This window comes from Nyctibius grandis, chromosome 5, assembly GCF_013368605.1.
Source record: "Nyctibius grandis isolate bNycGra1 chromosome 5, bNycGra1.pri, whole genome shotgun sequence".
Classification (NCBI taxonomy): Eukaryota; Metazoa; Chordata; class Aves; order Nyctibiiformes; family Nyctibiidae; genus Nyctibius; species Nyctibius grandis.
In genome coordinates, this window is record NC_090662.1 from 4,801,828 (window position 1) to 4,815,943 (window position 14,116).

At 43.3% G+C, this 14,116-nt stretch overlaps 1 protein-coding gene across 2 annotated transcripts in view; it reads right to left on the bottom strand.

Annotated features, from left to right (window-relative positions):
* Window positions 1-1,194: 1,194 nt before the first annotated feature.
* Window positions 1,195-14,116, bottom strand: part of PRKCQ (protein kinase C theta) — a 71,134-nt gene continuing 58,212 nt past the window's right edge. Inside the window, exons 17-21 of one of the 2 annotated variants that reach the window (XM_068400491.1) lie at window positions 12,569-12,667; window positions 11,907-12,045; window positions 7,438-7,626; window positions 4,526-4,654; window positions 1,195-3,186 (exon numbers count right to left, since the gene is read on the bottom strand). In XM_068400491.1, coding sequence (XP_068256592.1) covers window positions 3,031-3,186; window positions 4,526-4,654; window positions 7,438-7,626; window positions 11,907-12,045; window positions 12,569-12,667 — 712 coding nt within the window. In that variant the 3' untranslated portion in view covers window positions 1,195-3,030. The remainder of the gene's footprint in view (window positions 3,187-4,525; window positions 4,655-7,437; window positions 7,627-11,906; window positions 12,046-12,568; window positions 12,668-14,116) is intronic. The other variant, XM_068400492.1, reaches the window with a different exon arrangement.

The window sequence follows — 14,116 nt, forward strand, 5'->3', positions numbered from 1 at the left end:
CTCTGGAGATATTCAAAACCCGCCAGGACATGACCCTGTGCAACGTGCTCTGGGTGACCCTGCTTTGGCAGGGGGTTGGACTGGATGATCTCCAGACGTCCCTTCCAACCCCAACCATTCTGTGATTCTGATTCTGTGATCTCTGTGAGTACCTGGGCTCCAGCTCATTTCCGTGCGGGTGTTTGGCTTTCAGCCCTCACCGGCTCCTATCTCTCAATCGCTGCCACCACAGGAAAATGCTTGCTGCTTACCACGTCACTCTTCGCACACCACAGGCACAGCTGGGAGGGTTTTCAGGCTGTGGCACCGGTGAGACACACAGCACGCACGTTCATGGTGGCTTGTACCCACATCTCCCCATCTCCCTCCCCCCATCCTCAATGGGTTTATTTGGTTTTTAAGCTGAAGACACATCGCAGAGAGAAGCAGGCACTTCTTTTTGTGGTTTGCATCAAAAGCCTAACACCGTGTCTGCTCTAGCAGTTACTCAAACATGCTCCTTTACAAATCACTCTTACGTTTGGCTGCTTTAGCTATACGGGATCACAGCTGGAGCGCAGAGAGCCCTGCCTCTGGTCAGAGAGGTGTTAAACCCTGTTGCTCTTCAGTTACTTAACCACAAGAGGTTATTCAGCACCCTCCTTAGTGTATGCTCTTGGGCTGTCCCTGCATTGGTGTCAAGCACAAACCACTGTTCCTTTGCAAAGAAAACATCCCTAACAGTCATTTACAGTGGGATACTGCCAATCTTCAAATGCTTAGAAATGCACTCTCTAGTCTGGATCAGGCCATCCAGACCCCATCCATATCATGTGGACAGAGTCAGGCCCTCCCAGGACTTGGCTGATCCAGCCTCATTCAGATGTCAAAGGAAGATGGCGTGAATCACCCTCTAATAGCAATGACCTCTGCACATCTATCTCTTGAGACACCAGACACCATTTACAGCTGTGTCACCTTCTGGTAGTGAAAAGGAACATTTTACTCTCTTCTTGGATACCTTTGCACAGCGCCAAATCCTTGGTTTAGATACTGATCTGTGGAGCAGTTAACAGTTGCTCAAACGCTTGCTGATCCTGTGTATTTATGGGTTGAAATTCCCCTGTGGAACATCCCCCAGAAAGCACAAAGCCATTTTAATGGCTTTTCTAAGCACTTATGTTCTTTGTCCCCATTTAATCACTTCAATGCCCGTTTTCCAGTTGTACACAACATTTTATTAAACTGTACAAACAGCACTGGTATTTAAAAAATTCATGTTCTAATTAAACGTGACGACCAGCTGCACAAACTGTGAGCACAGATGCCCCCTGCGTTTCATACAGCACAAACAAGGATTTCATGAGAGTCACTGGACTGAAACCTTTTTCAGGGCACTCTGCTTTTCTTGTTGACGTTAGGCACTTCTGCTCTTGGTCCTGCAGGATTCGGTGCCTGCAGTCACTGCCAGCGATATCCCAGCACTGCCTGCAAGGCTGCATTCGTCCTGTTGGGAGGTCCAAGTTGACAGCCTGGTCCAGCAGAGCCAGAAAGGCACCTCTGAAGGGAATCTAATTTTGGGATGATTCACCTTCCAGAGCTTCTCTTCTCCATGGACTGGAGGGGTTGATGCAATGAAGCTCCAAATGTGTACAATTCAATTAGAGCCTAACCCCAACTTGGGTGACTGCCTAAGTCTAAGCTATTACAGAATCCTCTGTTTGGGCTTTGACTTAATTTTGACCCGGTATTTAACTGATGTCTCAGTGACAAGCAGTAACTGCGCGGTTCTACATCTCTCCAACCTCAGAAAACACTGCATCTTTATTTAAAAGGATCCCGTGATGAAAGGATCACAGAAAAGACTTTTTTTTTAACCCATCTACATTTCCACAGACTGCAAAGGGATAGAACACACAGCAAAATGTCACGAAGTGAAGGAGAATACCACCCTCACTTGATATGCTGTCCTGCCCTGAGACCGTTGGGTGCAGCTTGTTGACCTACATCTGCAATGCGTGCCAAAGAGCTGGGACATCATTTAGAGCAACAGAAAGAATGTCAGCCTTTGCGAGGACTGATTACTACCTTTCAAGTAGAATATGGCAATGCTGTGACGGAAGGCCAGTTTTACGACGCTTAAACAATGGTTTGAGGAAACCTCTTCCACCTTTCTCATGCAGTTTTAGGATAAAACTCCAGAAAGCCCAGTCCAGATTTGCTCTGAGTCTGGTATGTGTGAGGACAGTTAAATCTTCAGAACAGGGGTTCTCGAGGCTTTCTGCTGGACTGCAACTTCTCATCCTTCCTGCTCAAGTACTAAGTGTAAACCATTGGTGTTCTGTATCGATCTTGACACTTGCCACGGCAGCGATCCTCCTTCGGGGTTGAATCCTTAGCTCCAGGGCCTCTGATTGAGATGTACGAATGCTGGAATGGGCACCTGCAAAGTTTCTTTGTCCCAGTGGAGCAAAATTGAATCCTAACACCTGTGAACGTTATTTTTAAAGTGTGTAGTAGGGAGTGAAATTGCTTCTTCAAAACTCCTGTGCACACATGCACAATTCTGTACATGTACAAGTGGAGGTTACCAAAGCACCCAGCCTGAAGTCTTCCCAGATGCCCTCAGGCCTTGAGCAAACCTCTTGTCCTTCAGAAGGAGGTGGGCATAGGTGAGAATTGTAGAAATGGACACTGACATCACCAGAAGCTCAAATACACTTGTTTTTTCTTACAGAGAAACCCACTGCTGTGTGTACAAGTAGTGAGGAACACGTTTTGGCACCTCCTCATTTTCAGATGCTCTCAACTTCAAGAACATTGGGAAAAGAGAGAAGAGAGACCAAAAGATACCACAAAGAAACTTCGTCATTAGTGAAGGGTGGCTGGCATCTGCTACAGACTGGAATAAACTGGAAGCCTCCAGGCATAGTAAAAACTTTCACTGAGGTGTTTTTCTGGTGAGTTCTTGATAAAAATGACCTTGCACAGTCTTCAGTTGACAAAGTGTTACTCAAACCATTACAGAGAATTCCTTCAGTAAGGCCGATCTCAGGAAAATATTTTCTCCATTTTAGGGTTCACGAAAGAGAAGTTGCTGAACATATTTTGGTCCATGCTGTTAATCAGTGCTCTGTCGGCACAGGACAGTCTAGGTTTTTCATTTAGAAATTCCTTGTCGAAGTTGCTACAGTCACTCGGAGATTTCTTTAAGAAAAGGAAAAAAAAATGATGTCAAACCTCTAAACCACTAATATTCAGATCTTGATTACATCGGTACTGGCCCTATCAGGCTGCTTCTTAAGGGCTCAGCTCAACTAGTTGGGAGCAAGCTCAGCTCAGCCACGGAACTCTGCATTTGCTCTTGGCCTTTTGCACAATGATTAGTTATTCCAGCCCAAATGATGCACAGTAACATGTCAAACTGCAGTGAACTTCTGTCTGAACTCTTAATATCCAGCAGCCAGTGCTAATCACTTGCTTATTACTATCCTATTGAAGTAATAATGGGAATAAGTATTATATAGGAGGCACTGAACCTGTGATCCATGACTTCTGCCATTCGGGGATGTTACAACTGTGCAACACGGCAGACTGGACCCATCAATTAAATAAGACTTGTGAAGGACTGTAATATGAAAGTATTATGCACTTGTCAAATTAGATTATGTTACTATTATTAATAGGATTTTAATAGCTTAATAGGCCTGTTATTGATAGTCAGGACCATCCTGACTTAACCAATCACCTGGTTACCTGAACTGCTCTTCCTTCTTTACCTTCTGGAGTGCAATGAAAGATAATCCCTATAGATGGGCTGTACTTGTGTGGTTAAGGGAATGTGTTTTAAGTGTCATCCAGACCCCTTCTGTGATAGGTAACTGAGAAAGTGATGAGTAATTTATGGTTTCTCAGGTCTGGGCATGCCAGACCTGGGCTTATAGCTATCAGAAAGGAGTAGACATGATGACCAAGCCAGGCAGCCCAGCCAATAGAGGTACATAGTTCACAATTATCTTTCCAATGACCGGATGCTGTGGCAGATCCAAACTGTAGATGGTTTCAGCTGCTTGTATTTGATGCATACAATATACTAGACAGCCTGTGAACAATTTAATCTGCATTTGGACATTTAAGTAAGAGCCAACACTTTCTATTCTGACTGCCCAAGACCAAGGTACTCCATCTACTTTTATACAGAGAGGCTGCGTGTGCAGAGCAACTCCAGAAGATAACTCTGAAAGTTTGAGGGCATTTTGAAAGCCTTAACTTGGTGCCTAAAACTGTTAGTTCCAGCGTGAAGCAGACATTCATCCACCTCTGAAGTGCTGACTCCATGGATCTAAACAGGCTTTGAGGTCTTTGACATTAAAGACCCATGTCTGAAGATTTTGGACAGCGCCCCTGAATAAATGGGTTTATAGCATTACTGTGAGTCCTGGTTTTGGTTTATTGCTAGCATGTGCTGGAGGGTTTAAATATTTGGGGAATGAATGATTCAGGAAAGAAAGACATGAGATGGGTGGAAATGAATATGCATCCTTACCACTCTTGGTTTGAAAGGAGGCTCCATCCTTCTTTCTTCTAAAGCCTCCCAGTTTATTTCTCGGAAAAAGGCATGCTGGCGGATGTTCCCTTTTGCTCCCAGTCTCCTCTCAGGTTCTCTCACAAAAAGCTAGAATGTTGAAGAAAGATAAATACCTCAGTCTTTTATCAATTACAGTATGTTCATTAGGACAGTCCTACCAGATAGGGTCTCAGACTTCAAACTCAAACATTGTTCGTGAGAGTGTGAAGACTCTTCTAACTTGCTAAATTTCTGATTGAGGAACCTGTTCGGATTCTTAGTCTAATATGCCAAAACTGAGAGACCTTGGCCATATTTTCCCTTTGCAGGAAAGAGGGGACAAATTTGCTACAGCATCAACATATGTGTCTGAGCATGCAAATATGCTACTACACAGGTGAAATATCTGGATTGCACTTGCAAACTTTTGTCTGGACAATTTCATGTTATCAGGAAATTTTTTACAGTTGAGATATAAGCATAATTTGTGAAAATACTAGTCTGGCCTATGTGGGGCTGCATTCACCTCCTATACCTTTGGGCACTTGGAGTGTCAGTATTTGACCCTTTATAATTAATAAAGAAAAACAGACATCTTAGGTGAAAATCATCTAATCTCCTTTACATACTTAAAGACGAGATAAAAGACACCCTGGAAGTACTTGCTTCTCTCCACTGACTAGCTTAGATGATGACAACCATCTACTCTGTCGAAAGACTCCCAATTCAGACGGCTTGTGTTTGCTGCACACTGCAGGCTACAAGTCCTGTGGATGACTAATTCTGCTGAAGGCAGGAAAAAGCAAGAACTGCGGGCATATCTTTTCACCATCAGCTACATGCAGGTCTGAGCCCACTCTTCAGTTTAGTGTAAACATCATAGCCTGTTTTGTCACAGATGTTTTTATGGTGATGCAGGAGCCATTTGGCTCTGGAAGCAGATGAAGTGTTTCTGGGGGAGAGTTTCAGGAGTGCTAAATGCTTCAGAGCTCCTCCCAGTGTTTGTGAGCAGGATGCAGTGCTGAAATTTTGCTGTAACTGTGCGTGTGAATAGTTTAAAATTTATCTTTACATCTGCAGTAAAAAGTCTGGGGCCTCCAGGCTAGCTGGTCCATAGCACACCAGATCCTAGATCCCTCTAAAGTCAATGGAGAGGAATAGTGACATCACTTGATAGCAGCTGACCTGAATACAGCCAATATGTCCTACTTTAGAGATAAAGGCAAATTTTCAAAAGCACTTTACTCTTGGAGGTCATCTCAAAATAGACTTGGGTTACATATGTTAGAAGTTTCTTGCTACTCTATTTGGCCAACAGTGAGCATACAGTAGACATCACTCAGAAAAGAACAAATAGAAATATCTAATGCCAAAAGTGGCAGCAAAAGAATCTGATGTAGGGACCATTGAGGGCCTGTCTGAAAAAAACCACAGGCACTGGGTTTTGGTGAACACTGTGGGCAAAGCCTCACCAAAACTGAAGTGTCCTACAGATAACTGGTTACAAGTGCAGATTCCCTAGGTTAAATTCTGTGCTGATAATACAGGCATTAAGCAGGGTGGAATATATAATTATCCAGTCAGTGGCAATGAGAATAGCCTATAATGCAGAAATTTTTTTTTTTCCTTAGCAAGGAAGTTTATTGATTGGTATAAAGACGATTACTCTCTCTAATCCTGACAGAAGTACAGGTTGTTTGCGCAGAAAGATGGCAGTGTACGCCCCAGAAATAGATGTTCAAAATCTCAGTTCGCTACGGTATGTCTTCCTGAACAACTGCTTTTGATTGTTTTCATTATTATAATTTTATAGTAATACCTAAACATCTGAGCCCTGCTGTGCACAGCACAGATGTTAAAATAATCTCCTGTTCTCCATTTTTTTTTGTAGTGGAACGCTGCATGTTGTCTTGTCGCTTTGTAAATGAAAAAGTCAAGGTAGGGACTGTAGGTCAAAAATGACCAGAATCTTGTGATGAACAAGTTACCTCACATCAGCTGAGCCATTATAACCCTCTGTACATGCTCTCTTATGTTCCATTGCAAGGTAGGGTGTCTTAGGATCACGTTCAATGTCAGTCCGAAGCCTGACTGACGGATGGTAACTTGTTAGACTAGTTATGACTTCACTGCATTTTTATCTTGCAACTGTAGAATAATTTGCATCCCAAACCAGAAACGCTACAATGCTAAATGGCATGGGGCTGAAAAAGAGGCAATGAAAAAATCAGTGTGTTAATGGAAGGGAACCTAAAAGACGAGGAGGATGCCCATTAGAGGGACACAGAAGAGTGCTCCACTCACAGAGGTCACTATGCATTGCTATGTAGGAGATTAAAAGGGCCAAAAATACAGATGACACGGTGCTAGTAGCTTCAGTGGGCTGTGCCACTTCAGGGCACAGCTCAGGCTTTGTTAACCTGCTCTTTAGCTCAGTGCAAAGATGTAAAATATTCTCTAATGAAAATCAAGCCGAACACCCATCTACCTCAGATGTCCTCATATCTCTGAGGCACAAGAACTGCTTCAAACTCATAATTTCCAAGCAAGTCACTGTAACCCTGAGTTTGAAGCCTGGCAGAATATGTTTTCCAGGAGTTAACATGCCTTGCACCTAAAGGTTTGCTCTGCAAAGAAACTGATCTCTGCTGGTATCTGATACTCTGCGATCCTACTTACTGGATGTGAGGAGCCATCATAGCTCAAGAGAAAGAAGACACAAAGATGGCTTCATGACTTAGGTCAGGTGTGCTTTGAGGTCCACAGACAAGAAAGTGACTCTTTCTGGTCCTAACACACTAAATTTGTTTCTCTGAACAACAGCTGAAGATGCACATATCAAAGACGACAGTTCTGGCAAAAAGACTTGTTCGATGCATGGTAATTCTTACCTTCACCAAAATGTCCTTTGCATCCTTGTCAAGCCAGCGAGGGTAGAATGGGTTATCCATACGTATAGACTGGAAAAGCTCCTCTTCATCTTGGCCATGGAAAGGAGATTGGCCAATAAGCATCTCATACAGGAGGACGCCAAAGGACCACCAGTCAACAGAGGTGTTGTACTTCTGCCCCAGCAATATCTACCCAAAGAGATGCAAAATGTCTGATGTCAGTATTTCAACTTCAGAAGGGTGGCCAGATCCTGACCTTTCAACAGCCGCTTAGCACTGAGTGGGATAGCAGAGGTTCTTCTCCTTGCCCACAGCATGAACCAGAGCATCTGCCAGTAGTGCAGAGGCTGTGGTTGAGTGAGCTCCAAATCGCAGCCACACCTGGGTGCCAAAATAGTCCTTCACACTACAGATAACAGGTTGCACGTTTGTGTAGTTACTCTTTAAGTTACTTGAACAAACCCTTGGCTACCAGGGAGATCTAAAGCATGAAAAGTGAGGCAAGTCATCTTTTGCCTGCTCTCCAAATTATCCCAAGGGTTCAAATCAGGCTTGTGAATTCCACAAAGACAAACAGTTAGGCATTAGCATTTTGGGACTGATTTAAGTCACACAAGCCGTATTTTAAAATTACAAGTTTGACAGTGTAAGGGTACTTTAGCACTATCAGTCAGTGGAAATGGTGTGAATCTATCCCAGCAAAATTTGCCCCAGCAAAAGCATGATGAAGTGGTTGCTGATCTGTCCTCTTGAGACCAACTGAGATATAGGTAGAGGAATGGGAGTTTGTCCTCAGCCAGTCCATTGGTTTGCACCTGTGTCAGCTATGAAGTGAAGGCTACATCCAGAGTGTGGGGGCCAGGGAGGGTCGGCTGGAGTGACGATCTCCACTAACAAGGGATGTGGCATTTTCCTCCCCTACACACTTGGCCTGACACAACTAAGTTCTCAAACTTCCCCTCTGGGGAAGAAAAATTAATCTCACCTGCCTTTAGCTATCTGTTACGGAGATACCTAGAGCTGAACCAGCTATCATTAGCTCTTTTTATAGTCAAGGAAGAGAATTAGTCCAGTTTTAGACATCCAGCTAAGTATCTACCTGTTGCAAAATACATCCCCCTATTTGTCTCCTTTGGTTACCAAGAAGCCTAGACAACTTGCTCATATATAGATATTTACATTGCAGATGTCTAAAGGTACATGTGATGTTATGATGTCTAGGCTCCTTATCAGGATTTTAGAGCTGGAGAGGGGAGTAGTTCATTTTAAGGTACAATCTTTACTCTGGAGCCCACAGCTTGGTTGCAATGTGATCCCCTACACTATCACTACTGTGTAGGTATCAATGACAAGCTTAATACCAGTGAAAACTATCCACATCAGTACATCTGAAACTGCTGATAGTTGAAAAATTATGATTTAGAGAGGTGATCTTCACTGCTGGCTCTGAGGTACAGCGGAAGTGGCTGAATAATTTCTTGACTGTTTTTATACCTTGTCTTCATTGCTTGTAAACTGCCACCTGGGCCCACATTAATCTTATTGCCTAAAAGTTAAATGTCTTATTAATTCAGTTATCCAGAGTCTCTCTGTAGTCAATGGAGGGAAAACGGTGATTTAACTGACTTACACACCTAAGATAGGAAGGGATGACTTGTCTTCTGGGATGCTTGTCCTTCTACAACACTATAAAGTGTCAGTTAATGCTTCATTTTTAGATGAATTTTCTCACATTAGGTGAGAAGTATCCCCCTCTGATGTAACTGTGGCACCTAGCAAAGCAGGACCTTAATATCAGAAGTCTGAACCCAAGGTGATGTACAGTGCTCATGACTAACACATCTGTCTCCAAAAATGCCGAAAGAGGAGACACAAAAAGGACAAAAAAGCTATTTGAATATAAGATGTAATATATACAATGTGTTTCATTCAGAGCCAAAAAAAGGAATCGGCAAGACTCCCTAATGTATTTCTTCTGGATCACTTACAAACAAAATCATCCCAGTCTTTCCTTCTGAAAAAACACATTATTTTTATAAGGCTTTACCTTTTAAAGTATAAAATGTCTGGAAATTGAAATGAAATGTTTTATGGCAGTCAAAGAAAAGATTTATTAGCTTTGCAATTCTCTGGAAAAAATAAATAAACTCAGCAATTTCATTTCATGTTAAGTCTGGGTTTTTTTTGGTCAAATATTTTTTGAAATAAAAAATTGCTTGTCTACTGACCCAAAGCCTCCTTATTTTCACGGCCGTAGCCAAGGTGTTGGGTCTGTAACAAATTACACTGCTAGCAGCTGCACTGAAATACTGACAAAAAGTCCAGTGCTCCTGCCTCTGGCGGGAGAGATGATCCATAAACTCTAGCAGTGCTTTCAATTTAGAGGTAAAATGTTTTATATGCACTCGTTGAATCTCTAAAATAAATGATGGAACAGAAATAAAACTCTGAGCTATTTTAGCCTTTCTCTTTTCTATGAAATAGAATCACAGATAATGGATTATCACTTGGCTCTCTTTGTTTTAGGATCAGAAAGTAGTTTTTTTTAAAAAAAAAAATAAAAGCATATTGAAGTGGAATAAAAGATGATTGCAGCTTGATTGCAGAGAACACTGACACCTGCTCTTAGGCAATACAAATCCAATTGATTTGAAGAGACCAGCCCTTGTGTCAGCAGTGGTGTAGCCTAGATCAGAATCGAGCCCTTGGTGCACAGTAAAAGATCAATGAATTATATTGGAGGGGAAAAAACCCAAAAGCTTTAAAAGCTATTTGGAAAGTACCAATATCCATCAGGAAAACACTAAAATCAGGAAATGGGATCTCGAAAGGCAAATAAATGGATTTCAGAGCGATGTCAGACATGATTCGTGGATAACGTGTAGGTTCTTCTCTGAGCTGAAAAATGTTTTCTTTGGATCTAATTTGCCATCTAATCAGTTAAAGCCTCTTCACAGTAAGATCTATCATTGTGTGAAGTCACCAGGTTAAGGAAGCTTTCTCTTTTCTGGAGGGATCTAGTCCAAAATATCTAAATTTACTAGGAAAAAAAAAATAAAAAGAACAAGTTTCTGTCTGGGAAAAAATGGAAAGAAATAAGGGGAAGGGCAAAGGATCCCGCTATGGGCAAGCTGGAGCCTGGTGTCCATGACCACCTGGTTTTATTGCATGGGTACATGGAGGCCAGGTTCAGCTTTTCTCCACCAAATATCAGTAGATATCAACTGCCGAAGGAGCAAAGGAACTGTTGGTATGTTTTTGCATGGAGCTTGGAGACTGACTCCATACAAGCCCCAGACTTCCTGAGTCAAGGGGACAGAGCAGAACTTTAACACAAGCTACAAGCTCTGCCTTGCCATTGTTAGCTCAAGCACAGCCTGGCCCTCATACAACTCCATCATCTCCAGTTTCAGAGCCTCCTTCACCAGGAGGCAACCTGTGGAGGCATGTCCTCCAGGGATGGATTCATGCAGTGACATGAGGTGCTCTGGCACCATGCACAGCCAAAGCAGAGATGTAGTCCACAGCCCATAGTTACTAGGTCGGGTCCCAGCTGTCCTCCAGACAGCAACACCTCTGCTCTGACTGCTGGCATTTAGAGGGGAAAAATCAGGACGTATGACCACTCTCATGTTTATGTCTCTGAGTATCTCCATCCCTTTTACAAGCAGCTATTGTTGTTCTTTATCTAGACAGACCTTCAACTCTGTGCTACGTTTTAAGGTCATGCCTCTGACAGCAGAGCCTTTTCAGAGCATATAGTGCCTTATTCAGCTCTGGGAGGATGCTTGTGACGCAGGCTGTGTTTGCAGCCAGCTAAGAACCTGTCTGAGTAAGAAGGAAGTCCAAGCTTACAGGTGCCATCCCTATTCAAGCATCAGAGCATATTCCAGAGGGACGGTGAACCCCAGTCTCTGCTTTATTGTGGACCCAGCCTCTCTTCTCTGTCTAAAAGGTGGTTAATCAATGAGGAGGGAGAATCAACTCCAGGTGAGCATTTTGTCCCATGTTTCTCTATTTTCTCTCTTACGTTGTGTCATTCCTTAGAAGTGCCCATAGCTCCCTACCAGCTATCAAGGAGCCTGTACAGCCACGGAAGCCTACTGTTAGCTAGCTAGGGAATATGCTTCCCATTCCTTGTGCTGTTTCTGATCCTGCAGGATCTACCTCTTGGAGCTGCTTCTGCTGTGGCCCAAACTGGATTTCCATTAAGCATTCTGTTTCTTGGTTAAGCCAAGCACGACTTACTTCCCAAGCCCACTTGCAAAAAAAATGAATTAGCCAGAAAAATATGCAATGCCAGACAGCAACGTAGACTCTGAGTTAAACTGAAATTCAGTTTCTAGCTTGGAATTGGTCAAAAGCAGGTTATTGCCCTTTGCACTCTTCACCACTGACTGACAGTTGTGTTTTAAGATACGTTCTTTGCCGCACAGCAGCTTGCTGACCTCCCCAGACCCCACACCTACCTCAGGAGCAATATAGTCAGGAGTCCCACAGAAAGTACTTGTCTTTGCGTCTCCAAACATGTTCTCCTTGCACATCCCAAAGTCAGCAATTTTGATGTGCCCCTCGTTGTCCAAGAGGACGTTGTCTAGCTTCAAGTCTCTGTGGAGGAAGAGAAGGAAATGCCTTCTTTAAAGTGTTACAGAGCCACACAAGTTATTTTAGCAGTTTACACTTATTAACTTGCTGTCTGCCTCTATGTAGTGCCTACATGTTGCAATTACAAAGGAAGGCTGAGGGCCGAATGAGGAGCTGCTCTCTTGGACTTTAACATCCTTCTTCCTCATTCCTCCTGTCCCAGCACTGATTCATTTGCTGGAGAAGACTTTACCCAAGACATCTTCTAAAAGCTGCCTCCTTCAAGGATGCAGAATAGTGAAGCTAAAAAGGGCTTTGCACCAGATGGTGCTTCTGCCCTAACAGAGCCTGGAGAAGGTGAGCAACAAGGGAACAGCTAATGGTCACTTTCTCCTTCCCTGGGAGTCTCAGTACTCTCTCTGCAGCTGCTGCCAGCTCTCCCTCCCAGTGCAGGCTCTAAAAATGTTGGAAGAGGTAAGGATCCACAAGCCCTACATGGCTTGCAGAGGGTCATAATAATCCCAGACATCAGCAGAACACCCATCACCTTTTCACTGCTGGGCTGCGCTGTCTGAGCCCTGGAGATTTACAAAGCCCTTCACACAGAGCTGCCAAGCTGTTGTCAGAGGTTTCAGGCTCTGAGCCACTGTGGGAAGAGAAGAGCCCAGAGAGGGAAAAAAAAGAAATGCACAGAGAAGGAAATAAAAGCAAGTGAGCTGATGAATCATGCCCATTGACACAGAACAAAGAGGTCCTCATGTGAGAACAACCTGTGAAAGGAGAGAAAAGTGTGTAAAGAAAGAAAGAAAAAGGCACAAAGAAAGGAAGGCTGGCATGGCTTCTATTTAATTTTTTTATATCTTACCCAAAAGTTTTGCTTTTCATTGAAATAATGACTCAGGGACATGTTTGGATCAATGATGCTGCACTTCACTTGCGATGTAGGTAGAATTTGGGTTACCTGGTCTCAGAGTACCCACGTTCCTGCACTGTGTATCCCGTGCTATCAATGACTGCTCCTTCTCAGGGCTCCCAAAGCACCCAGACACAACATTTACTTGTGCCCACAGCTGAGGATACAACTGGTCTTTTGCAACCTCTGCTGATTCACAGCCTACACACATTTTCCACATCTCAGTCAAGAGTCCTATCCATGACTCTGCTATATAGCTACCCTCCCGGTGACAACTGTTTTACAATGTGTTTTTTTTCAGAAATGGCTTTGACTCCCTCAAAGAAGGCAATTTCTAATGCATGATGCTCCTGAGATGATCGCCTACAGTTGCAGGAAAGATGGCTGCTCAGCCTCTCTCTGTGCAAAGCTCCTCATCTTGCTTTGGCCAGGTCCCAGTCAGGGTGGGGGACCTCATAGCGTCTACACACTAAATAGTTGTGATGGGGCAATTGTTTGTTGCTGCTAGAATATGGCCCAAGAAAAAGTGGGAGTCATCAATCAAAAAGAAATATAGAGACAACTGAGACATTTCCCTTCCAAGTGGCAGACACTCATGTTGTCACAATTTCCAGCTGGAATGACTTATTTTAATTACACCACTGAGATCAATCTCTGGCTGCCAGCACTGCTTTTATTCATCTGGTAGATCGAAGCAAAACAAAAAACCCATCACCTACAGTTCACTTTCATTATTTTGATGAGTCTCTAACTCACTGGCTCCAGGGATTGGAGTTTCTGCCAAAAACGCCTCGGCTCATTCATTAAAATTTAAGCCAACATTTCCAAACGTGGGTGCATGAGACAGAACAGCTGGATTCATTATTCTTACTACATCACAAGTGATGTAGTTTCAAAAATTATTTCTATTCACTTTCCTAAGTGCTTAGTTATCTCTGACTGAGATAGTGATGCCTGTGTGTTCTCAACTGACCTTGTTGTCATTGCCTTCAATGAAAAAAGGAAAAAAGGAGTAGGACTGGTTAAACCTTTTCTCTCAGAGCTTGATACCCAAAGCAATGCTGCACCAACTCCTGGGAATGAGCTATTTCTTCCCCTCACCATCCTATCCAATGTCTAGCTATCCCAATTTGCCCACATTTCCAAGGCTCCAGACCCTAAACATCTCTCTCCTTTCATGAG